The following is a 24,835-nucleotide window of genomic DNA, read 5'->3' as shown; positions in this document are numbered from 1 at the left end:
ATTTTACGGCCCTGGATTAGATAATCTGATTCTGTCAAGTCAAAGAGAATGTCTGATCTGTGGAGTATGTCTTCAATGTACTCTGTGGTTTTAAGAGACATGGACGGGCGTAGATAGAGTAATAAAGGTAGATACAGGAACGTTACACCTAACAGCTAACCTATTTTTTGTCCCTTATTGTGTACCTAACTGGTTTTTTTCAAGAATACATACAAGAAGTTGCAAAACAAACTTACACAGTACTTTAATCTACCTTTTATACTCAATCTACGTTATTATTATTTTTATGTTTGTCTGGTAGAGGGCGAATTTTCTACCTAGAAAGTAGAAACTAGTTTAAAACCAAAATCGTAAATGGTAACACTGATTGATAACGTTGTCTGATAAGGCGGTGGCGTTTTGCGAATGTTGATTGATAATTTGATAAGGACCCGTCCGTCTCTGTCAGATGAAAAGAACGTGTATTGTACGAGGAATGCACGTTTATAGTCCGAATGAAAACGTGAAGGCTAAAGAGTAAAGTTACCGATATATTCGCAGTGGTTCTACAGTCTACACCGCGTGCTACACCGAGTCCGAGCGCGTGTTGTGTACGGCGGTAAACGTTTTGGTTACAATCAAAATCAACAAATCAAGCTTGTTCATAATATTTTATCTCGTCCCAACCTATAATAATGGCTGAGAAACAAATAAAAAATCGTGTTTGCATCGTCGGTTCAGGAAATTGGTAAGGTTTCAGCGGTTTCACTTAGCATTTCACAAAATAGCACCAAGTGTACGCTTTGTTTACCATGACCTTAGTGTAGAACGATGACATAACAAGTAAGAAAACAGTGTATTTAAAATAATTATTCATTAAAGAGTGACAAAAAAAATAAGTACCTATGTAATTATTTCATATATTGTAAATAATTTTGCATTTAATTTAACACTGTATGTTTAAGTCATATTTTTTTGTTATTCAATGAAATTAACATTGCAGCAAATTCAGTAGGTACGATTCAAGCTTATTGGTGGCTGTGAAGTTAGTCACAAATTGCAATGACATTTTTGGGTTACTGATGTATTACTTCTCCGCCGTCAAAAAGATTGAAGGGTACTATGTCTATGTTAGGTAAGTACTTAATTTTCCTTTATATTGCTAGGGGTTCAGCGATTGCTAAAATAGTTGGGCGCAATGCAGCCCGCCTTCCAAATTTTGAGGACCAAGTTACCATGTGGGTATATGAAGAGATGATTGAAGGAAAGAAATTGACAGAAATCATAAATGAAACTCATGAAAATGTTAAATATTTACCAGGACACAAATTGCCACCCAATGTTGTAAGTAGAATATAATAATAATAAGTAAGAAAGTCAGAATATTTACGATGTAATAACTATGTATATTACAAGCTCCAATGCAAAACTTGCAAGTCCATTTTAGTTACTTTTAATGCAGGCTAAAAGCACATATTATCCTTATAGACATTTATAAACTTAAAAATTAATAAAACAATTCCTAAAGCATTACCTATCTTTTTTATCAGTTTCAAGTCTCCAAAGTATAGTCAGTAGGTACAATTCTTGTACATATTGTAACACAACTATTGTTGTACCTATTTTAAATAGAGGATTTGAGACTTATCAACTATTTGAATTTGAGCCTCCAGATGTGCATTAATTACTCCTAGTCAAATTATTTTTAACTAGCTTATGCACGTGACTTCGTCCGCGTGGACTACACAAATTTCAAACCCCTATTTCACCCCTCAAAAATGCTTTCTTAGCGGATGCCTACGTCACAATAGCTATCTGCATGCCAAATTTCAGCCCGATCTGTCCAGTAGTTTGAGCTGTGCGTTGATAGATCAGTCAGTCAGTCAGTCACCTTTTCCTTATATATTTAGCTTACGTAATACATGTAAGGAACACAAATAGGGATATTCAAATGATTTCAAAAGGAGCAGATGCTGAGCACATGTTATCTATTTTTACACTACTACACTTCCAAACTGAAACATTTTCAATGCCATTGTTACAAACACATTATTTTGTGTGTAACTAATTAAGCTTCCTGAGGTATAAATAAGTACTATCATAAAATTGCTTTACCATGTTTTGACAAGCAAAAACTTCCAGTAAATCAAAATTTTACTGTAGCTTGGACTTTTATGTGTAAATGTATAGGTCTTGTGAGCGAAAATAGACCTTGTAGTATACGATTCAACTTAAAGCAATTTCGTTGTTGATGTTACAAAATTTTATATTTTTACTAGCTGATGCCCGCGACTTCGTCCGCGTGGAATTAGGTTTTAAAAATCCCGTGGGAACTCTTTCATTTTCCTGGATAAAAGCCTATGTCCTTCCCCGGGATGTAAGCTACCTCTGTACCAAATTTCGTCAAAATAGCGGAATAGGGAAAAGCTAGCAGACAGACAGATAGACAGACAGACACACTTTCTCATTTATAAAATTAGTATGGATTGTAGAATTAATAATATTTTTGAAGTAAAATGTTTTAAAAGTATTGTTTTTCTAAATGTAGGAATATTATGCTTCTATAACTATACTTAATAATATGTACATCTATAACTCATTACCTATTAATATGATTATAAATGCGACAGTGTGTTTATTTGTTGTTGTGTTCTTTAATCACGCCATAACGGAGCAACGGATAGACATGATTTTTTGCATGGATATAATATATAGTTAAAGTGACATAGAATTTTATATGTCCCACAGGATTTTTAAAAAGTTATATCCACACGAAGGAAGTCTCGGGCATCCGCTACTCGCTAGTTTACTTATAATAGTAGTATCTTGAATTGATTACCTATTACAAATCTATAAATTACTAGCTGATACCCGCGACTTCGTACGCGTGGATTTCGGTTTTTAAAAAACCCGAGGGAACTCTTTGATTTTCCGGAGTAAAAAGGAACCTTTGTCACTCTCCAGATCTTCAACTATACCCATGCAAAAAATCACGTCGATCCGTTGCTCCGTTGCGAAGCAATTGAATGACAAACCAACAAACAAACACACTTTCGAATTTATAATATGGGTAGTGACTTAACTAATCTAATACATACATAATATAAAGTTGCGTGCATACAAGACGCGCAAAAGCCGTTCGTAGTGAATGTTGCATTTAACGTTCGCAAATAGCGTTAGTAGAAGTCGACTACATCTGTCGCGATAAGCCCCGGGTGATATTCAGCGGTCTAAACTTATACCGAGCATTCTGATGCCTTCATTTGCATTTTCATTCAAAATATATACGGTTGCGAGCTGCGGCTCGTCTAATAGCCATCTTTAACTTAAAACCTTATTAAGTAAATAAATTAGGTGCTGTATTTTCTAAATTTCATAAGTGGCATGCATAATATCTTTTTATCCATATCCAATAGGTAGCCATTCCTGATATTGTGGATGCAGCGAAGGATGCAGATCTATTGATCTTTGTAGTGCCCCACCAGTTTGTTCGCACCTTATGTTCAACCTTATTGGGAAAAATAAAGCCCACAGCAGCTGCACTTTCACTTATCAAGGTAAGGTAATATTGTTTTTTATTAAACTGTAATCTAATTAAAACCTGACTGATCTGAACAATCTATAATTATTTTATTTGAATTAAGTTCGAATTAAGAAAATAGATAAAATGGCGATCGCTGCTGAATGTGGTTAAAATTGAAACATCTCTTTATTACAGCCAGAACATGCTGTTTTTACATTGTCATTATTGGGTCAAAAATTCAAAACCAAACCCTTACTATTTTATTTACTAACTAGCTGATGCCCGCGACTTCGTACGCGTGGATTTAGGTTTTTTTAATCCCGTGGGAACTCATCAATTTTCCGGGATGAAAAGTAGCCTATGTCCTTCCTCGGGATATAAGCTAACTCTGTACCAAATTTCATCAAAATCGGTTGAACGGTTGGGCCGTGAAAAGCTAGCAGACAGACAGACAGACACACTTTCGCATTTATAATATTAGTATGGATACATACCTACTCGTAGGTATATTGATTAAGATGTACGGCGTGTTCGCTTCATAGTCATATAATTTAAAAAGACGTTGGCGACAACGTCGTTTTCTTGTTGGATTACAACTAAAATTCCTAAGTATGTACATAATTAGTAATTACATATTCAGAAACAGGGTTTACCAACCTTTCGCTATTCACGTGCAAATCGAAAACCTTGAGAATGACGCGACCCTTAAAAATATTTTTACGCTACTACGATACGCTTGGTCTAGGCGTAAGATGACCTTAATGCAATATACCTATAGTGCGCGACAGGTCGAGATGGCAATCGGGGTATGAGGTGGAGGGACGCCCCGCACGCCCACGCGTCACCCGCGCTCGCTCGCACCGGGTTAGCGCGGGGGCTGTGCGGGTGTGCGGGGGGTTCCCTTCCCGATTGTGATCTCGACCTGTCGCGTTCTATTACTATTTTGCTTCCTTTTGAGGTAGGCTTGCGACGGATCTATACTCTATCCACGGAAACAAGTTAGTACAGGAAACATAGGATTGTTTGTAATTGGTTGGTCACTCTTGGTTACAAATCAAATCAAATCAAATGTTATATTCAAAATAGGTAATAAATTACACTTTTTGAAAGTCAGTTGTTGCATTTGTGAGATGATAATAGTGGTGATAATTTTTACGAGAACTTAAAAACTAAAGCTACGAGGGGCCCAAACGCGCCCAGGTCTGAGAAGAGCCACAGGGCTCTCCCTGATACGTAATTAATACAGATTAATAGAATTTAATGCAGATTAAATTATCTCTGTGGTTAGAGTACGTATAGTATGAAATTAAATTAAAACTCATTATGAACTTGGCAGGGCTTTGATATAGCGGAAGGCGGCGGCATTGACTTGATCTCGCACATCATTACGAGATGCCTGAAAATTCCTTGCGCTGTTCTAATGGGTGCCAATATCGCTTCAGAGGTGAGTTCTAATCTAAAGGTCATAGTGACTAAATGCGAGCGTTCTTAGATGTCTTCTATGGCTACATTATATCCTGCGGGGTCATTCGTTAGCTCAATGATCATCACTGTATGTATATCATAGAATAGATTTTTGTTCAAATTAACTTTAACTAGTGCTTTTGAATCGTACAAATAATTTACCATCAGATTGATTGGCTTGAAAGATTATTTTGATTCCAGAATGATTTTTTTTTTGTTACCTGATCGCCGACGTGCGGTCTCACAGACCGCGGTTTGAACTCGTATCACTTACCATTTTGTCGATGCAACTAGCACTTGCAAAATATGTTATTGAATTCGAAGCTACTGAGATGTGATCAGTCGGGAAAAATGGGAACTATACAATCTAGCATTTTTGGAAAACTAAGCGGTCTGTGTGACCGCATCTCGGCCTCGGTCGTCGGCGGTTAGGGGTTAATAAAAGTTGAGCTATACGTAGTAAACACGAACTCCGACATGCCTAACTATCTGATTAGGTTTCATTGGAAAAAGAATCCTTTGGAAGTACCTAGTTCCAGTTAGTTTAATTTGGTCTTTGTCCGATATTTTATTAATGAAATCACGCTTTTATGTTCATGAAAATATTTTCACTTATATCACCAATGAGGTCAACTGAAGCAGATAATGAATTATGTACATTGTATTCATACACTATTTACACACAAATTACCTTACTTACATTTAATATCTTTTCTTTGCTGGTTCAATTGACCAGGAAAGAATTTGACCTTGGTACTTAACAATCCGCACAAAGTCTACCAATCCGCACAAGGCCAGCGTGGAAGACTATGGCCAAAACCCTTCTCACTCTGAGAGGAGACCCGTGCTCTGTAGTGAGCTGGCGATGGGTTGATCGTGACGTGACGTGACGTGACTTAACAATTAATACATTCATTGGTAAAAAGATCAAAATTCATTGTTTTGCAAGTATAGGTAAGTGTTGTGCATCTCTTCTATTTGAGACAAGACCTTTGTCCATCAGTGGGAACAAAATTTCTAAAAATATTTGCTTACACATTCGCACAATACTTAATGGTTTACTAAAACAACTGAAACACGGGAGGATCTTGCAATGCCCACAATCAAAGAACAAATAAATAATTAATAAATAATAATGCTAAGAAACATAAGGCCAGGCTTGAAGTCCATGCGAATAGTCTGGCAGTGTCACTTACCACATGGAGCAGAGTTAGTAGGCTAAAAAGAGCCACAATAGAAGAACTGTCTCGTGCAAACTAAAGCCAGCGAAAGCCTTATGAGAACAGTTTCTCGATGGAGTGACCTTCTCCCAACCCTAAATGCACTCATAACAATCTGATAAAAGTCCATTAGACTGATTGCAGATAGTTTTGAAATATTAAAAAAAAAAGAAAATTGCTTACACATGATAATATTGTTAGGTGGCCGAAGAAAAGTTCTGCGAAACGACGATAGGATGCCGGGACGTGATGCTAGCGCCGATGATGCGCGACATCATACAAACCGAGTACTTCCGAGTCGTGGTCGTGGATGATGAGGATGCTGTGGAGATTTGCGGCGCTTTGAAGGTAAGAACCCTTTCAATGTCAGCGTTGGTTTCAGCTAAAAGAGTTCTGGACTATAGTGGATGAGAGTGTCCGAGGCTCTCGGAGCCTAGATATTGGTCCCGTAGAGTTAGTATGAGATTTTACATCTTATCAACGTTGATAGAATTCGAGCGTCGAAAGTAAAATGGACCTTACGTTTTAAAGCTTAAGTTCGTCGTGGTACTTAATTTTTGACTTGAAATCAAGAACTTTTAGGTCCATTTTACTCTGACGTTATTGTGTTTCGACGCACAAAGTCTATCAAAGGGCGCTTTGCCTCCAAAAATAGTAGGTCATTGCGCAATGTATCTATCTACCTATCTCCATGTGCAGATAAGATAATTCATGTGATTTTTACAGTAATAGATATTAATGTTATTAGTTTACTCACGACAGCAATTTCCAATTTCAAGCATCGAGACTTTATCTTGAAGTTTAACTAGGTAGAGGTGCCTACATAATTTTGTTTTCGTATCTATAGAGAAGATAATAATATAATATAATGAATTATCTCTACCACATCGGGCTCACTTTGTCACGTGACCCGAGACCTACGGACTGCGGCGGCGCGCCCACTTATAGGTAAAAGATAAGAGTTTACGAGAAAGAAAAAAGCCATTTATTAAATTTTCTGTGCGAGCTGAATTGCATTTTATTGTATCGTAACAATAGTCTATTTATTGAAATTTGAAACGCCTTTGTGGAGTGATTGTTCTGTAACCTCTAAGCTAAATATTCTAGGGCAGAGTCTGAGAATACTTAACGATTTTTTATCTCTCGCTCTCTCATAAGAGATAAGTGCCGTAAAAGGGTGCGACGCCCTTATAGGTATATATTTCTCGGATGACATGATCAAGTTCTGCAAGTCCAGCCTGCGTCTACTCGATATTCCGATTATTATTATTCTATAGCGATATACAAATACAAACAATAAGGATATTGATCTAGCATATTGATTCATTATCGAATTTAGAAATCAGCATGGGTTTCTTAATTTTTGATTTATCCTATTGTTAAGAACATAGTAGCGGTAGGAGCGGGGTTCGTAGATGGACTGGGTTTTGGAGACAATACGAAGGCGGCGGTCATCCGCCTGGGGCTTATGGAAATGATCAAGTTCGTGGACGTGTTCTACCCGGGCAGCAAACTTAGCACCTTCTTCGAGTCGTGTGGAGTTGCGGATCTCATCACCACGTGTTACGGTGAGTAATCCCATGACTTGTGACTGGTACCTAATGTCGTTTAAATTTCGTATGTATTTCGGGGGTCGGTATGAATGTAATAAAAACAACAGTACACCATGGATCGATTTCTGATACACAGGATATTAAATTTACTTGGCACTTACAAGCGTTATATTGCGAAGCTTATCAAAAGCCCAAGCGATAGTGATTGATTATTTATTATTTATTGCATAAAGATATAAAAGTTACCATGGCCACATATTGCCTGTCAATATGGGTGGGTGGTTAGGTATAAAACTCTATTTATATTAAATAACAAAATGTAAATACAGGTCACTACCTATATAGTATTACCTCGGTGCAAAGATTTAGTTTTCTAGATCCAAGGATTTGGGTTGAGCGTTGATGAGTCCTTCAGTAAATCATGAGTATAACAAGCATCATCATCATCATCATCATCATCGTCAACCGATAGACTTCGATAGCCGTACATAGATCTCTTGTAGCAACTTCCATACGCCACGATCTTGTGCCGCCTGAATCCAGCGGCTCCCTGCGATTCATTTGCTGTCATCGGTCCATCTAGTGGAGGGTTTGCCAACGCTGCATTTTCCGGTGCGAGGACGCCATACTAGCACCTTGGGACCCCCAACGTCTATTAGTTTTCCGAACTATGTGTCTGCTCATTGCCACATACTTCGCAACCCGTTGAGCTATGTCGGCTACTCTGGTTATCCAACGGAACTCCTCGTTCCTGATTAATCCCGTAGAGAAACTAGTCTCTAAGCATAGCTCTTCATTCGCTGAGTGGCTGAGCTTTCTCATGAGAAAGAAATATTCATAAGAAAGTATGACATTATTATGTTGCATATTATATTTAAGGTGGCAGGAATAGAAGAGTGGCCGAGGCGTTCGTCAAAACAGGCCGATCAATTAAAGAGTTAGAGGACGAGATGCTCAACGGACAGAAACTGCAGGGACCCATCACCGCGGAGGAAGTCAACCACATGCTTGCCAACAAAAATATGGAGAACAAGTCAGTATCATCATCTCAAACCGTCACCGGCTCACTACTGAGAACGGCTCTCCCTTTAGAATGAGAAGGATTTAGGCACGCTGCCAAAGTGCAGATTGGCAGACTCCATACACCTTTGAGAACATTATGAAGAAGTCGCAGGCATGCTAGTTTCCCCCCTTGTTTACCTTCATCGTTAAAGCAAGTGATATTTTAATTTCTTAAAATAGTTTTCGATTTTAAAACTATACTCTACTAAAATTGTGGAATCTGTTTTGCATATTAGGTAAATGATCGCGGCCGCATACCTTTTACTGTAACGATACTGGTTGTACAAGGTTTTAAAGGTTACCTTGTACTATCGTAGCGTGAAAATTCCATTGATCTAAATTAGCCCTTCTAGACTATTTCAAACTGTCAAAATTGGCTTAATATAAGCAAAAGCGAGTTGCAGCCCGCAAAAAGTTCTTCAAAAATTTCCAAGTAGGTAACTCTAATCAAGTAATTTTCGAGTTGGTTCCTTAATAAATAACTCATAAATAATTGTCCACTTTAGTTACTTGAAATGAAAGTATTTATTATAACAATTTACAATTTACAGATATTCTTGCCTTTTTGTTCATAATATACTTAATATGTACGTACGTCGTCGCTCGCAGATAATAATTATACAGTGATATGACTGTGTTCAAGATAATCACTGAGTGTGTTATGTGATGTAACTGAGATGAACCGAAATAGTTGCTCTTGGCTTTTATCCACGACATACCTAAAGGTCAATGAGAAACATATTTGATTCATTGTCATTACCTTTAGCGTTATATCGACCTTTCGATGCTAATAACTGTGTTCCGTGATATATTTAATTAAGCTGTCTCCATATTTGTATCATTTTATTCGGACCATACAAATCCCGGAGGCGCCTCGGTCGCGGTGGTACAATAGAAAGGGAAAAACTCATTTTTGATTTTTCTTGGCTTTTCGATATTTTAGAAAACAAATCAGACTTGCTTCGCTCGCTCTTTCTTCTACATATTGCATGATTCTAATTATTATTTCACTAAAATATTAGGGACAAGCGCTAGTATAGTTAGATTTCGGTCCATCCAAAAATTAATAACTTGGGGCAGACTCTGATTTTAATGTAGTTACCTATTGTATCAGCTCCTTCCGGAAACGATCGTACTGCTGAGTGACTTTAAGCTTTCTTATGAGGGCTATAGTTAGCGACCATGTAGTCGGATCCGTAGTGCCTAGGACGACTGCGTAGTCAAGCGCAACTTGCAAGCCTAAACTTATTACGTTTCAGATTCCCCCTTTTCACCGCCGTGTTCCGCATCTGTCGAGGCGAGCTGAAGCCCAGCGACTTTATCGACTGCATCCGAAGCCATCCAGAGCATATGTAAGAGATTTCTATACGCCTCGCTTTCTAGCCTTAGCGTTCGTAAATAACGTAGACTAGATTATGTACTAAGTCCCTAGCTAGTGTGATAAATGCAATAGTTGCTAGTGAATAAAAACAGACATCGTAAGGTTCGGTTTATATAGATGTAGCGAGTGGCGGAGACATGTCGCAGACACAATCATGTCTGGTCCGAAGACTTAACGTTAGTCTGTCTAGTTTTAAACTATGTATCATACTGATAGAACAGGTCTAACAAATATAAATCCTGCAGAATTTTATTAAGTAAAAAAATATATTAATCTATGACATTTTACCAAGTGAGGTTATAAAAACTACTGTGACATTTTTTAATTTCCCTAGTGTAGGTTTCTTAAAAACAAAAAAAAAATCACTCTCAGCTTTCGTAAGACAGACTAGTTATATACAAAGGAGGCTAATAAGAAAGTTGTGATTGTCTTATAGCCGTAATCGCAATTGTTGTAATTCACTGAATTCGCTTCAGTGAATTACAACAATTGCCTTGCTGCAACTGCATTCTAGCCCACAGTGAGAGTGTTGGCTAGTCAAATGTGATAGCGATCGTAGCTGTCAAAGTTTTATGCGAAAGGGGCGAAGTCTGAAGAATATAAATAATCATGTGTCCACTCCACTTTTATGCCACTGCTCTATAAACCGAACCTTATATGTACCTAAGAATTGCATAATACTTCAGCCCTTCCTTTGCAACTACATAATATTATTTCCATTAAATATATATCACTGACTATTCACTAACCGTTCTTGTTAATTTTAACATATGAACCTCAGGAATTTAATAAAAAATACGGAAAAAAATTTGAACTCTTAAATATTTGTCCATGATACCTAGTACCTACTATCTAACGGAATAGGTATTTAATGAGTACTTTTGTACTTTTGATTGTAATTTGTATGAGTCATTGTTGTGCCAAAATATCTTGTTTTTTATTAGCACTTTCATTGCTTTTAATCATTCCTTTGATTAGCTGTTTAGTTCCTTTGATTAGTAGGTATAAACTATTCTAAATTGAAAACAAAGATACCAAATGTGGTCGGTTAACAAGAGCTAGCACGTTCACAATATATTTGTATGCTATAAATACCTACTTAATAATGTATCTCTGTAAATATAACGTTAAATCCTTTATAAAAAAATTACTTCCATTACTGTTTTTGTTGTGATGCATGAAATAGCAAAAACACGAGATTGTCCTCTTAATGTTTTGCCAGATCAAATTTTTTTCAAAAAACATTTTTTTCTAACCACCAAATAAACAGTTATGCATAGACTGGCGATTGGTTTTAAAACGAAAAATCACGCTGTATTTCTTGTGAAATACAGCGTGATTGAGGAAGTTAACAAACCAATAACTTTCTTATTTACAAGCTCATAAGCTTGGCCGAGTGCTAAAAACTGTGTTTTTTGTGACACTTGTGCTTATTCATAGGCACTACACAAGCGCAATGTATGAATGTGTGCCAAGTTTTGTTAACACGGCTGTACATAGCCACTACTGACTATTATGTAATGTGAAATTGCATATTTTACAGGGTGCTAGTATAGTACGCGATAGGTTGAAATGGTATTCGGGAGGGAACGCCACGCACACCCGCACAGCCCCCGCGCTAACCCGGTGCGAGCGAGCGCGGGTGATGTGGAGTGGAGTGTGCGGGGCGTCTCCCTGCCTCATACCCAGATTGGTATTTCAAACTGTCGCGGACTACACCTACCTATAATTAGATAACTGTTGGTTCTGTATAGCAGTACGTTGTATACTTATATGTTATTTATAACACCAGCATTAAATGAACGAGATTAGGTGCCGGTTATAAACTTTGCATAGGTACTATAATAGCTAATTGCTTAGATAATAATGTACTCCTACCTATCTATTTTAATAGCGTGTAGTCAAAGAGCCTATGGTATTTAAGGATTTAAATTTTTTCATTTTAATTACGATTAAACCTGAGACTGTTCTGAAAGTGTCTTACGATTGAATTTTAACTGCGAAATTTCTAAATTTTCGTATTGATAATTTTGGATTAGAAACATGTCAAAATGTCTAATTTTAAATTCATCAGTAGTTAAATATAGTAAAATCAGCCCTTTTTGGAACTATATACAGTACGCGGCCAAAAGTGATGAACATCGATCTTTAGAAGGAGACAGCAAATTTGTAGAGCACTGTCTCGGTCGTTGAGACCGACAAAACGTCACATGGGTATGAGTGACAGAGACAACGCTCTACAAACATGAAATGTCATTCTAAAGGCCGATGTTCATCACTTTCGGCCGCGTACTGTAAATTGTTACCTACCTATAAACTAAACAAAAGTCGATGGAACAGATGCGAAGTTGGAATAATTATAAATACTGTGAGCTTTTAGACTATTTTAAAACTGTTACGTAGTCGCTAGGTACTTCGATTGAGCTTTTGAGTGTTTTTTATATAAAATAGCATGCAACAACAAGTTATTAACATGCGTTATTAATAATATGCATACTATGTACTTTATTACTAATACCTCTGTTATCGTTTTGATGTAGTGTTAGCCCATCGAACATTTGTTATTGTTTTTATATCTCCCGTAGTCTTTTATCTACCAAATCATGATTTTTATGGAGTGCTTGTTGACATAAACTGATAGAATGTTGATTGTAGAATAAAATAAAGTACAACGCCTATTTTAAAGGATATAATATGTAATATAGTTAACATGTATATTGATTTTTCATACCTATATAGTTATGTTGCACGTCTCTTCGTAGCGCATAGTCGTTGTTTATGTAATGTTAAGTTTGAATAAAGTTCATATTTTATTGCATCTTGTTTTCTATTTCTTAAGCTGGCTTCAGACTCACGGCCAAGCACATTCGAGAAGCGACAAGAACGCCATCCACTCTCATACCGAATTTCGGCGACATTTGGATGTTCTGGGCATGAGTCTAAAACCGGCTTTGTGTTTCCCTTGGGCATGGGTTGGCTTGGCACTATTAAATCAATAGTTAGAAAAAATCCTAGATTCTCATTTCATAATTCGCTTTTGCTAACTATGCTAATTCTGTTTTACAGATTTGCTCCTAAAAATATAAGCATTTACTAACAAGTTTAAAACGAATAATCCTGACAATCGAGAATGAAATATTAACAATATTTTTATAACAAATAATTTATGCTCGTTTTTTAATTTGCTTTTTGCATTGTTTTGGTTTGCATTGTGATGTTTATTTTTAGAGATTTTAATAAATAATTATTTGAATGTATATCTGTTTAATTATCAGTATGTGTACCTTGAATAGATTAAAACAAAGAATAAGTTTTTTGCTATGCTAAAATAGAAATTTATATTTTTTCTCATTCATCCATACTAATATTATGAATGCGAAAGTGTGTTTGTGTGTTTCACGGCCCACCCGTTTAACCGATTTTGACGAAAGGTAAGCTTGGATCCTGGAAACAGGCATGAGCTACTTTATCCCGGACAGTCAGAGTTCTCACGGGATTATTGAAAACCTAAATCCACGCGAAGTCGCTAAATAAATAAAATTATTATTGATTGACTAGACGTCGTCCATATCGTAACGTATTAGTATCAAACGTCAAAATTGGTTAAACGGATGGGCCATGAAAAGGTACCTTACAGACAGACTTTAGCATTTATAAATGTACTAGCTGAATGCCCGAGACTACGTCCTCGTGCTTTTGGGTTTTTATAAATCCCGTGGGAACTTTGATTTTCCGGCATAAAAAATAGCCCAGTGCACCACTCTCCTGGCCTTTAACTACATATAACTATGCAAAAATCACGTCGCTTCGTAACGGACAAACCAACAAACAAACATATTTTCGCATTTATAATATGGGTAGGTTCTTTCTTTATCATTTTACTTTTCATTGAATAACAACATTTCACTAATATTCTAGGACGCAAATAACGCCAAAGTGTTCTCTGTGACCTGATGAAGCCTCCATGACCGCATCGCGTCTGCACACTTCACATTAATCAACAGAGTCCTTAGTGTAATTTACTAATTTATCAAGATAACTGACGTGACATGAGCGTTAGGCTAAATGTCATTTGCTTACGCCCAAAATAATAATAATAAATCAATCAAACTACAATTTGTCGATAAGTTGCCTACTTAGCAACATTGTTATATTTGTCAAAAAAGACTACATAATTTTCGACAAATAACAACGTTGCTAAGTATTTAATTTATCGACAGATTTGAGAATACAGATAGGTTTGATTATTATTATTAATTTCGGCCGTTAGTATGGACGTTTGTGGACGGGTAAGAGCGGTTACGCACCGCATCCGATCCGAATCCGTAAAAATACGTTCCGAAGTAGCCGTAGTACCTACTGTTTGTACGAACGCTTTCGCATTACCTCGGATTCAGAGTGCGTAACCGCTCTAAGCCGTAATTTGATGTCTCCATACAATTTTGACAGATTAACATAGGTCCAGTGTCACGATGTTAACTTACTTCAAGCTCAGGGCACTGAGTGCAAGTTATCAAGTTCACAAACGTGACCTGGGCTTTAAGATAAATTTATCTTTTAACTCCATACTGTGGCAGATTTGCATAACCCAAGTGGTATGACTTGAAAAGTTAGACTAAGGCCTCAGACGTTTTCTAATTATAACTTGAAAGTAATTTAATAAATCAAGTATGCGGCCATTTACTATGCTATATTATAATATCAACTTTGTTTTAATATACCTATAGCCTAATAATAAATACGACATACGTCAGTATGAAATTCTACTGTTTATGGTTACAAAATAATATATTTTTATATTAGAAAACGTCTTTCTACATATCATAAGCACGGTAATCATTGTTATATCATCATTGTTCGTTTACCTATTAATAATATTAGGGTAAGTACTTATAGTACGTGACAGGTCGAGATGGCAATTGGGGTGGGGACGCCTCGCACAGAGAGAGAAGAGGTTAAAAAGTAGTTTTGGGTTATTGCCAAAAAACGTAGGAATTTTCAAATACTAGTTTTCCTAAATAAAATAGGTCAAGTCGGATTCGCACACAAAGGGTTTCGTACTACCGCACAAGGTAACACTAGGTATGTACTTTTAAGTTAGTTGTTTTGAGTTAGTCTTAGTTTGGTCCTGCTTAAACAACTGTTTATGAAAATTCTCACGTTTTTTGGCAATAACCCAAAACTACTTTTTACTCTAACTCTATTGAGTTATTTTTGCTATTCGCTACGTTTGTAGTTAACCGCTTTTTAGAACTAGGATGGCAGAATGTGAATGGATTTGTCGAGTTCTAGTATTACAACTTCTATGACTGGCGGTAAATATGTTGCAATCACGCTGCGGGCTTGTCCACGCATAAAATGTATCTGTAAGGAGGGTAGGGCTTTATTTTTTTTATATGTGGGAATTTATTGTACCTAAGTAGTTCGTTATTCTAGTGATTAATTATTCTAATATCATTGAACTGAAGATTAATTATTGTAATGTTATTGTGTGTCTAGGCAAGAATAGTAAGTATATTTTAATGTTAGGGTAGGTAATAACTAGTTGAAAAAGACCTCAAAATACTTCTAGTAAGAAATTATATATTTTGAAAATTATTATTCTTTAGTTATTTACCTACAAAAATATCGATAAAGTTACTCGTAAAAATCGATTCCTAGAACTTAGAACAAATAATCATCCTTTTAAATGGCATTTATTTGATTCTAGTAAGCCTGTAAGGTATGTAAAAATATTATCAAGTATTGTTTAATGCAAAATTAGGAACAATATAAAAGATACTTACAGACTTTTAAATTAATAATAAATACCTACCTATTGCTATTGTATAATGCACAGGCACCTATTTTAATTTGGCTTATAGCACTGAGCCATAAACATGAATACTAATGCAAGTACTAAGTAGTTCATTTTTGCCAAATACGTTGTGAAATACCCATTTTTCTCAAAAATCAATCATTTTTAACATTGTCATATTATGATATTTAAAACATTATTATTGAAAAGCAGAAGCCTATCCTTGTGTTTTGTACCAACCCTTACTTTTTCAGGATTCGGATAGTTAAAAAATCGCATTGCTGTATTTGCTAAATTAAGCGGAGAAGGTAACATTCTAATTTGACACGGGCTTCTGTTTTTACTTTCTTTAAATTAAGGTGCAAACACATTACTCTGTTGCGGTGTCTGCAACAGAAGGAATTTTATATGAAGACGTGCACTCTCTGTCGTGGCGCTAAAGCGCAATCACAGTTCGTTGCGCCAGATTTCGTCGCACTAAAAGATTGCTCCATACTAGTACACTTTAAACAGTGTATCTACTAGTTCACTAACATTAAATAGGTTTTACAGTTGTATTAATTTACTACTGAAATCGCAAACTAGTAGATACTGAACTAAAATTGGCGGACACTTTCTGCCTTTCACACGTTCGCGCATTGCAGAGCGATGTGTGACGAAGACTAGCCGCAACACATCACAACAAAGTAAAGTGTCCAAAGCACGTTACATTCGTGAAATTCACTAAAAACATGAGCTTAAGGTTCAGCGCACACTGAGAACCAAATTGCTCGAGCACTTATCGTTGATGAATCAATAATAATTAACTAAATCACAACTAGAGTTCAAAATAGCGTGCAAGAGGAAATTTTTGCTCTTGCACGCTATTTTGAACTCTATTTCAGTTGTGACTAGCTTATGCCCGCGACTTCGTCCGCGTGGACACAAGTTTCAAACCGCTATTTTAATCTCTTAGGGGTTGAATTTTCAATGGTCTGTGATTTTCAATAACCCTTAGCGGATATCTACGTCATTATTATACTACCCGTTCAGCTTTTCCTCTTATATATTTAGATTTAGTTAATTATCATTTATAAATAGTGAAAATAGCTCGAGCATTTTGCTACTCAGTCTGCGTTGACTGAGGAAGATTGTGGTTCGCTATGCAGTCGCAGATTTGTCTTCGTGACGTCTAAGATGTAGCAGCTAAGTACTTCATGCAAAAAAAAAACGTTTTTATCATGTTTTCATACATCTGTGTATATTATTTTCGTTTCCTTCCCACATTTCCAAAAGCAAACCATATCAAAGGTCATAATTAAAATCTGATAATATTAAATCATTCTGAATTATTTAACGAGTGTACCTATTCTAATTATGGAACACTATAGCATACTTTGAAAAAAATCCAATGAAATTAAAAAAAACTAAATGGACTTAATCAAATATTTTTTCAAAATATAATACGAATTCTACAGCTGTTCATGGAATATTATTTACCAAAAAAATATGCAATGATTTTTAAGTATTATACCTATATTACAATCACCTGTTTATTTATTACCTATATACCTACATTTAAATATCTATCTTCTCTTGCAGGAATAGAGTCGCCTAGGTGTAAACGTGAAAGCACGCTGGATATCTCCTTCATATCATTAACATGACATATATTATATTATGTTTATTTATTGTATATGTTACATTTGTATTTATCTATTAGCTAGGTACCTATTTATATAAAAAAATCACACAAACCATTTTATGTTTATGATATTGTAACAAACTGGGAGCAATATTTTATTTACTCATACGTATTGTTTGTCTCATATTTTTCACATTACTATGTATTATAGTAAGTACATTTATTTATATGTATCCTTTACCTTTAGTGTAAATATCCACTTATTACTAGAATTAGGGTTTTAGTAAGTTGTATCTTAATGTCCTAGCCTTAGAAACTATTTTTATAGGTACAAGTTTAGGTGTGTATATAATGATTCAAACAATCAGCAATTTATTGGATAACAACTAACTGTTGTACACATGATGTACTTTAATTTGACGATATCTATAAGTTCTATAACTATAGGTATACCGTTTCACTGAAACTGCTCGTGAGGTGACACGCGTGGCCATTGAAATAAAATGCTCAAGAAATGAAATAAGTGCTTCAAATGTGACCCGAAAAATATCAGCCAAAAAGCTTATTTCAAATTACTCAAATTTTTAGACTTATTGCTTAGGTGTTAAGTTTTATTTTAGAATAAATATTTTTGTTGTCATTTGAAAAATTCGAATATTTTAAATTTATTGTCGACGACACGAGGTTTTAAATATAAATAGTTTGCAATCGTTATTAAACTTTATGTTCAAGTGTGTAGGTTTATAATAAACTGAACCACTTGATATCAATTCGTTTGTGAGCCCTCGTCTATACCTACTACCTCTTGGATGAATACCTATTATATGCGCCTATTATACCTATTATATGTCAATTGACGTAAAAATCTAGGTATTCAACGTCACCCTTTCGCAACCCGCACCCTACTCCACGAGCTGTCTCAGTCAAGCGGTACACAAAATGCGACTGAGACGGTGGGCGGTATTAAATTACAAAAGGCTAACTAAATGACTATCATCTAAATTACCTACTACCATCAGCTGATTATTGCATTCTCTCTATTCTGTAGACAATTTCAGTTTTGTCTCATTGACAGCTGTGTAACATATATAATTGATATTTTTCAGAGCAATAAAAAACTTTTTTGGTAACAACTTTAATTTATTCTACAAAGCCTAAATTATAACAATTTTTCTTTTATCTAATACGATGTTCTTAATATATCCGTTATAAAAATCTAATGCTGATATTTCTCTTTTGCCTACAATTCTAAGAGATTTGAAATAAATAAATCTTTTGTCCTTACACAATATTCGAATAGCTTTTGTGTTTTCACAGTATTCTAGGGTTCCAACAGATTTCTCATTGAATTCGGGATCTGTTTCAACTAAAAATGCATCAAACAGTTTCATTTGTTTGTCTCTAAACTTGGTCGTTAAAGGATATAGCCCATATATGGCGCGATATAAATTATAAACTTCTCTTGCGCTTTTTTCATTCCAGCTTACTATACTTATACTTTTATTTATCTTCTTTGCTAAAACAAAAAATGTTAAGTATTACGTATACTTCACTGCGTCATCTTCAACTTCAGTTCACGTTGTCCTAACGCGTTCGGTAAGTAACGTGTATATGCTGAATTGCGCCAAGATTTTGGTGTTTTCATGAAAACCTACTCAAATCGATAAGCCGGCCAGCGCAGAGCACAGCACACTAGGCAAATATACGCCTGAGTTTTTAGTTCAAGGTCGCAGTCTGTAAGCTCGCCGAGCGCGCAAGGTTAACCGTATACAAGTGACATAATTACGATCTTGATAAGAGTTCACCTCGAGCACTCTCCGGTCGCGCTGTATACAAACGTACTTTGATTCTCATTTGAATATGAATTATTTTTATTCATCACCACAATGATTAATCCAACGCCTGCTCACTATAGAGCACGGGTCTCCTCTTAGAGTGAGAAGGGTTTTTGGCCATAGTCGACCAGACTTGGATTGGTCCATGCTGGCCAAGTGCGATGATCTCAGACATGCAGGTTTCTTCACCATTACAGCAAGTGATATTTAAATAAAACACACATAAGTCCGAAAAGCTAAAAGTGCGTGCCCGGGATCGAACCCGCAACCTCCGATTAGCAGGCGGACGTTCTAACCATTAGGCTATCACAGCTCTTATTATTAATCAATCGTACTCAGGGAAATTTTGTAAACATATTCTAGAAACTAATATAGGAAAGTCTGAGGTCTTTGCAGATTTTAATAAAAATTTACATAAGTTTTGAGAAACTATTATAAACTATAATTCAAATGAGAATCAAGCTACGCTTGTATGGAGTGCGGCCCGAATGTACTTATCTTAATTTAACTATAGTTCGTAAAACTTTACATATCCAAAACATAATATCTAACATTCTATCTAAACAGAATAGGCTAGTTGACACTTTTTTTAAGTAGGTCTTAAATGGTTAATATTTGTCCTATTAGATCAAAAAAATTAACACTATATTTTTTTGCGCCCTAAAAACCGTAAAACTTAAATTTAAAAATATATTTTTCTTAGACAGGTGAAAACACTGTCGGCCATGTTTGGCCGATAGATTATCTGTGCTCTGAAGTCATGCATTTGTAAACAACAGCATAAGGTTAATAAACATGACTTCTATACTAGTTTACATGAAAAATATAGTAATTATCGTTATTGTATCATCCGAGAATGTAAAAACGCATCGATAAAGACCACAGGAAAGTTGTGGATTAGAGTGCCCAGTGAAATAAATATACGTAACACGTGAAGACTTGCTTAAAGGGATCCTATATCACTAACGACTGCAACCCAAATTTATTTTTGCAAAGATCACTTTGTTGTAAGTCTTACAATAACTTATTTAATTTATAAAGAGAAAACGATAATTTTTTATGTTTACTATGAGTTTTTAGAAATATATAAAAACTAGCTTATGCTCGTGACTTCGCCCGCGTGGACTTCATAAATTTCAAACCCCCATTTAACCCACTCAGGGGTGGAATTTCAAAAAATCCTTTCCTAGTGGATACCTTCTCTTTACCTACAAAGAACACACCCACCAAATTTCATGTATCTAGGACCAGCTGTTTAGATGTTTAGGCTGTGTGTTGATATATAAGTTAGTCAGGACTTGAAATTTTATATACAGGGTTACAGGAAAAGAGGACACGATCCCGTTAGGGGGTTATAGTACAGGACATTAGCTATCAAACGACCCCTAAAGTGCTTATGCGAAAGTGTATCGTTTTCGAGTTATTCATTTTTTTATTTTTTTTTAGGTAAAGGGGTGTTTGCCACTTTAAAAATTAGTAAAAAATGTGTATTTTTATTGCCGCTATAACAACAAATACTAAAAATTACAAAATGGCCGCCATAAAAATTAAAAAAAATTAAAAAGTGTTATTTCTTGTACGATGGTACGGAACCCTTCGTGTGCGAGCCCGACTCGCACTTGACTGATTTTATATTACCTTTTGACCTCATTGAAAAATAATCTTTAACCATTTTGCATTAAACTCGTTTTTACATTGATTCTGATTTAATTCTTTGGCAATAGCATTTGTTAGAATTTTCTACCTGGTCTCTTTGTTGTGTAATTTTTTCTTGATTTTATGATTTTTTTTGTAATCTTTTTATACCAATGGATAGCCAACGAAACGTAGATGTTTTTAAAATAATCCGCAGGATAAGTGCCATAGTAATTTTCACAGAAAATTTGCAAGTTATTCAAAGTATTAAATTTAAAAATCGAAAACTTTACAGTTTTTGGGCTGTACTTTTAAAATGCTTGAAGATTTTTCTTGTTTTATAACTGTTTATTATTAACAAGGATATGCACTAGCAAGAAATAAAAAAAAATCTGATTAAATACATTGTTTCTTTTTTTTTACTAATTTTTAAAGTGGCAAACACCCCTTTACCTAAAAATAAATAAAAAATGAATAACTCGAAAACGATACACTTTTACATAAGCACTTTAGGGGTCGTTTGATAGCTAATGTCCTGTACTATAACCCCTTAACGGGATCGTGTCCTATTTTCCTGTAACCCTGTATATGGATACTACGTTAGTCAATAGGGATGACATTTGTTTGTTTACATATTTAATGACGTCACATCATGGCTGACAGCGTTTTCTGAGTTTCAAATAAAAATAAAAACTGTATTTTTTTAAATTGGATTTATATATCCATCCTGCGTTTTTAATAATTGTTATTGATATATTTCGTTGTCTTAAGCAAAATACTATAATAAATAATCATTTATTGGACGAAATTAGATATGAGTCAAGTAGCCTATTGTACTTTATAGATCGCTGCCTAAGATTGACTTTCATTCTAACATTCTAAGGCTGTTCTTAGTTACCATATGTGACTCCTTCGTTGCTTTGAGGCTGAGTGTTTGCTAGGCTGGCAGGCAGACATCTTAAACATTCAATGAGCATTTCTGCACCAATGTCGGACAGTTGCTGGGTTAACTCTGGTAATTTTATATCTTTGGGAATAGGTACCCTTCTTTGACTTATTATTTCACCTGGAATAAACATTTGATATTAAATAGATGATTCGATGAACAAGGTTTTGTTTAGAATCTAGTCTGCGACAGGTTGAGATGGCATTCAGGGTATGAGGTGGGGGGTGCCCCCACACCCGCACGTTACTCGCGCTCGTCCGAGCTGGGTTAGCGCGGGACTGTGGGCGTCCCTACCACGATTGCCAAGTCAACCTGTTGCATACTATAGATACATCACTTATGAAATCCTAAATTATTATTTCTTAACGTCACACAACTTTTGAAATGCTATTAGATCTTACAATGTTATACGGCTGTTCTGTACATATTAAAATTAATCATTGGTTGAGTTTGCAGTTTAATATCAGCAACTCAATATAATCACACTCAAGTGCAAAATTGGTTCAAAATAATTGGATTATATTTTAAAAGTTTCTTCCTATGCAAATCTCAGGCAAAAACTAATTACTTATGACTTATAGAGATGCACTTGCCTACATCAAAGATATCTGGTTTTATTTTCATAAGGGAAACACCACCAACTTCATCACCGTGCAACAAGGTGTATATCATAGGTGCTGCTCCACGCCAGCGCGGCAGCAGACTTGGGTGGACATTTATCATTCCTCTGTAAATAGCACAATTTGTACATAACATTGTACTTATATGGAAAACAAAGTATGATACAGTCTAGCCAGTAGACTTCTGTATTTAAATAAATGTATCCATTTATACAAAAATCAAAGTAACTTACAAAGGAAATTTCTTGAGTACATCTTCTTTGATTAAGTGGCCAAATGCTACGATCAATCCTATTTCATATTCACCATCATTGATGTCTAAATGTGGCCACTGCAATATCCTTATATTTTCAGCTTGTGCATATTTCTCTATCAAAGTCCTGTTCTTACTGTTATTTGCCGTAACTAGATCCAGGCGTTTGACAATATTTTCATTTTTTCTAATGAAAAATAAACATTTCATTCTCAATTTACAATTTAAATTTTTATTAACCATAGTTTCTGTACAATTACATACCTGAATTGGTTTACCTTTTGTAAACTATTTAGCGCGATAGCCTCCGAACCAAAGAAAAGAACATTATAATGTCTTTTATGGTGAATATTCTGTAAATAAGAACATTTTTCTTTCAAAAATATTTTATTTAAAAGCGGTGCTAGGTTATAAACTTTACTTGTCATCATAATATTTATTGATTTTTGTGACCAGTGTGACCATCGCGAAAATAAAGAAATAGTCCGCCAAATTGCTAATGCGCGTGGCCGCCATTTTAGTGACGTCAGCACTAGACTAAAGTTTCGACCTGATGGTATATTTTTATTTCGGCTGATGTCAAAATGACTTAAATTTTCATATAACTAGTTATCTCACTTTGAAAATTGAAAATAGGTAAGTACTAATAATTTTATTATTTCCTGACCACAATTTAATTTTTTTTGTGTGATGTAACTACAAATTCACGGTTTTCAGATTTCCCCCCCTCTTGTCAGCTATAAGGCATACCTAACTGCCAAATTTCATGATTCTAGGTCATCGGGAAGTACGGCCTGTAGGTTTCTTGACAGATAGATAGATAGACAGACAGACAGACAGACAACAAAATGATCCTATAAGGATTCTGTTTTTCCTTTTAAAGGTACGGAACCGTAAAAATCTAACGAACTGCGCATACAGGATTAAGGGCTATTACCATGATGTACCAGAGTAAAAATTGCGCAAATTTGTCTAAATAGCAGAAATGCTACAGACGGTCACACTGATTGTGACACTTGTGACACTTACAGCTTCCAAACCAAACTTATTACAAACAATCATGTTGGCAGATGGTTGGCAATGAAGTGACATCAATGCAGACTACGATAACGTGCGCTGTGCAGTGGTCACGGGTAACTTTAGATATTGTGAGTCGAAAGCTCAATGGAAATTACTAACTAATGGTGTGTGATCAAAATCATAATAAAAATAGATCGGTGGAAAAAAACTAATATTAAAAAATTCCACTGAGGTACAAACATATTTTGAAACAGCAAATAGCATTTTAAACCACATGGGGTTATTTCACATCCTTGAGCCTGCTTACGTCCATCACTGGGCATAGGTCATGAGAACGCGCCGCTTACCACGGCTCTCCGCCGTCCTCATTAATTAATCCCTTTCTCGCTATTTCTTCATCAATTTTATATTTTCGACGACCTCACTGGCGCAGTGGTGTTGTAGTATTTATAAGCGGGAGATTCTGGGTTCAACTGTCGGCAGGGGATCCTAATTTAGGAATTTATGACTTCTATGTTGATATTTTTGACCTAGATTGTTGGAAAGGCTTTGGGCGTGGCTAGCTACCCTATCTTTTACCCCTTCCATCTTAGGATTATTGCCTTGCCTTAATCTGACGCGCTCGAGTAAATCCCTAAATCTCCGCTTATGCTCCCCTACCATGGGCTAACTTGTCATTTAGGGGCAGATCTATAGTGCGTACTCTGACTTAGCTTAGACTTAAGACAGAGTTAAAACGAGACTGAGCTATATCTCTCACATAAATCTATCTCGTTTTAACTCAATCTTAATAGGCTACTTGACAATTTTTTTAAGTTGGTCTTAAATGGTTAATATTTGTCCTATTATATCAAAAAAATTAACACTATATTTTTTTGCGCCCTAAAAACCGTAAAACTTTAATTTAAAAAAATATTTTTCTT

General features: G+C 35.5%; 2 protein-coding genes across 3 annotated transcripts; one reads left to right on the top strand and one right to left on the bottom strand.

The window, feature by feature from the left end:
• The first annotated feature begins 427 nt into the window (after window positions 1-427).
• Gpdh1 (Glycerol-3-phosphate dehydrogenase 1) lies at window positions 428-17,693 on the top strand. Of its 2 annotated transcripts, none has more exons than XM_034974081.2 (9): window positions 428-727; window positions 1,146-1,323; window positions 3,396-3,536; window positions 4,839-4,946; window positions 6,388-6,534; window positions 7,571-7,754; window positions 8,619-8,772; window positions 10,061-10,153; window positions 14,101-14,260. In XM_034974081.2, the coding sequence occupies exons 1-9, from the start codon at window positions 675-677 to the stop codon at window positions 14,129-14,131; spliced, it is 1,089 nt and encodes a 362-aa protein (XP_034829972.1). In that variant the 5' UTR covers window positions 428-674; the 3' UTR covers window positions 14,132-14,260. The 2 variants fall into 2 exon arrangements, with proteins under 2 accessions (XP_034829972.1, XP_034829973.1); XM_034974082.2 differs by lacking the exon at window positions 14,101-14,260 and adding an exon at window positions 17,561-17,693 and having other exon boundaries at window positions 429-727.
• A 394-nt stretch (window positions 17,694-18,087) lies between these two features.
• Window positions 18,088-23,357, bottom strand: LOC117987127 (methionyl-tRNA formyltransferase, mitochondrial). Its single transcript, XM_034974083.2, has 5 exons — window positions 23,157-23,357; window positions 22,873-23,079; window positions 22,613-22,746; window positions 21,972-22,139; window positions 18,088-19,119 (listed from the first exon to the last, which is right to left on the bottom strand). The coding sequence occupies exons 1-5, from the start codon at window positions 23,321-23,323 to the stop codon at window positions 18,758-18,760; spliced, it is 1,038 nt and encodes a 345-aa protein (XP_034829974.1). The 5' UTR covers window positions 23,324-23,357; the 3' UTR covers window positions 18,088-18,757.
• Window positions 23,358-24,835: the final 1,478 nt, after the last annotated feature.

The sequence above is a fragment of the Maniola hyperantus genome, chromosome 12 (assembly GCF_902806685.2).
Source record: "Maniola hyperantus chromosome 12, iAphHyp1.2, whole genome shotgun sequence".
NCBI lineage: Eukaryota > Metazoa > Arthropoda > Insecta > Lepidoptera > Nymphalidae > Maniola > Maniola hyperantus.
The sequence above is the reverse complement of the archived record's forward strand: the minus strand, read 5'-3'. Positions and strand labels throughout refer to the sequence as shown.

Bases quoted from the DNA above. Each gene is read 5' to 3' on its own strand.
- Gpdh1 (XM_034974081.2), top strand. From the start codon at position 675: ATGGCTGAGAAACAAATAAAAAATCGTGTTTGCATCGTCGGTTCAGGA. The intron at 7,755-8,618 runs GTGAGTAATCCC...ATTATATTTAAG, and splicing joins TCTCATCACCACGTGTTACG to GTGGCAGGAATAGAAGAGTG. The intron at 8,773-10,060 runs GTCAGTATCATC...ATTACGTTTCAG, and splicing joins AACAAAAATATGGAGAACAA to ATTCCCCCTTTTCACCGCCG.
- LOC117987127 (XM_034974083.2), bottom strand. From the start codon at position 23,323: ATGATGACAAGTAAAGTTTATAACCTAGCACCGCTTTTAAATAAAATA. The intron at 23,080-23,156 runs GTATGTAATTGT...ATTTTTCATTAG, and splicing joins CAAAAGGTAAACCAATTCAG to AAAAAATGAAAATATTGTCA. The intron at 22,747-22,872 runs GTAAGTTACTTT...TGCTATTTACAG, and splicing joins GTACTCAAGAAATTTCCTTT to AGGAATGATAAATGTCCACC.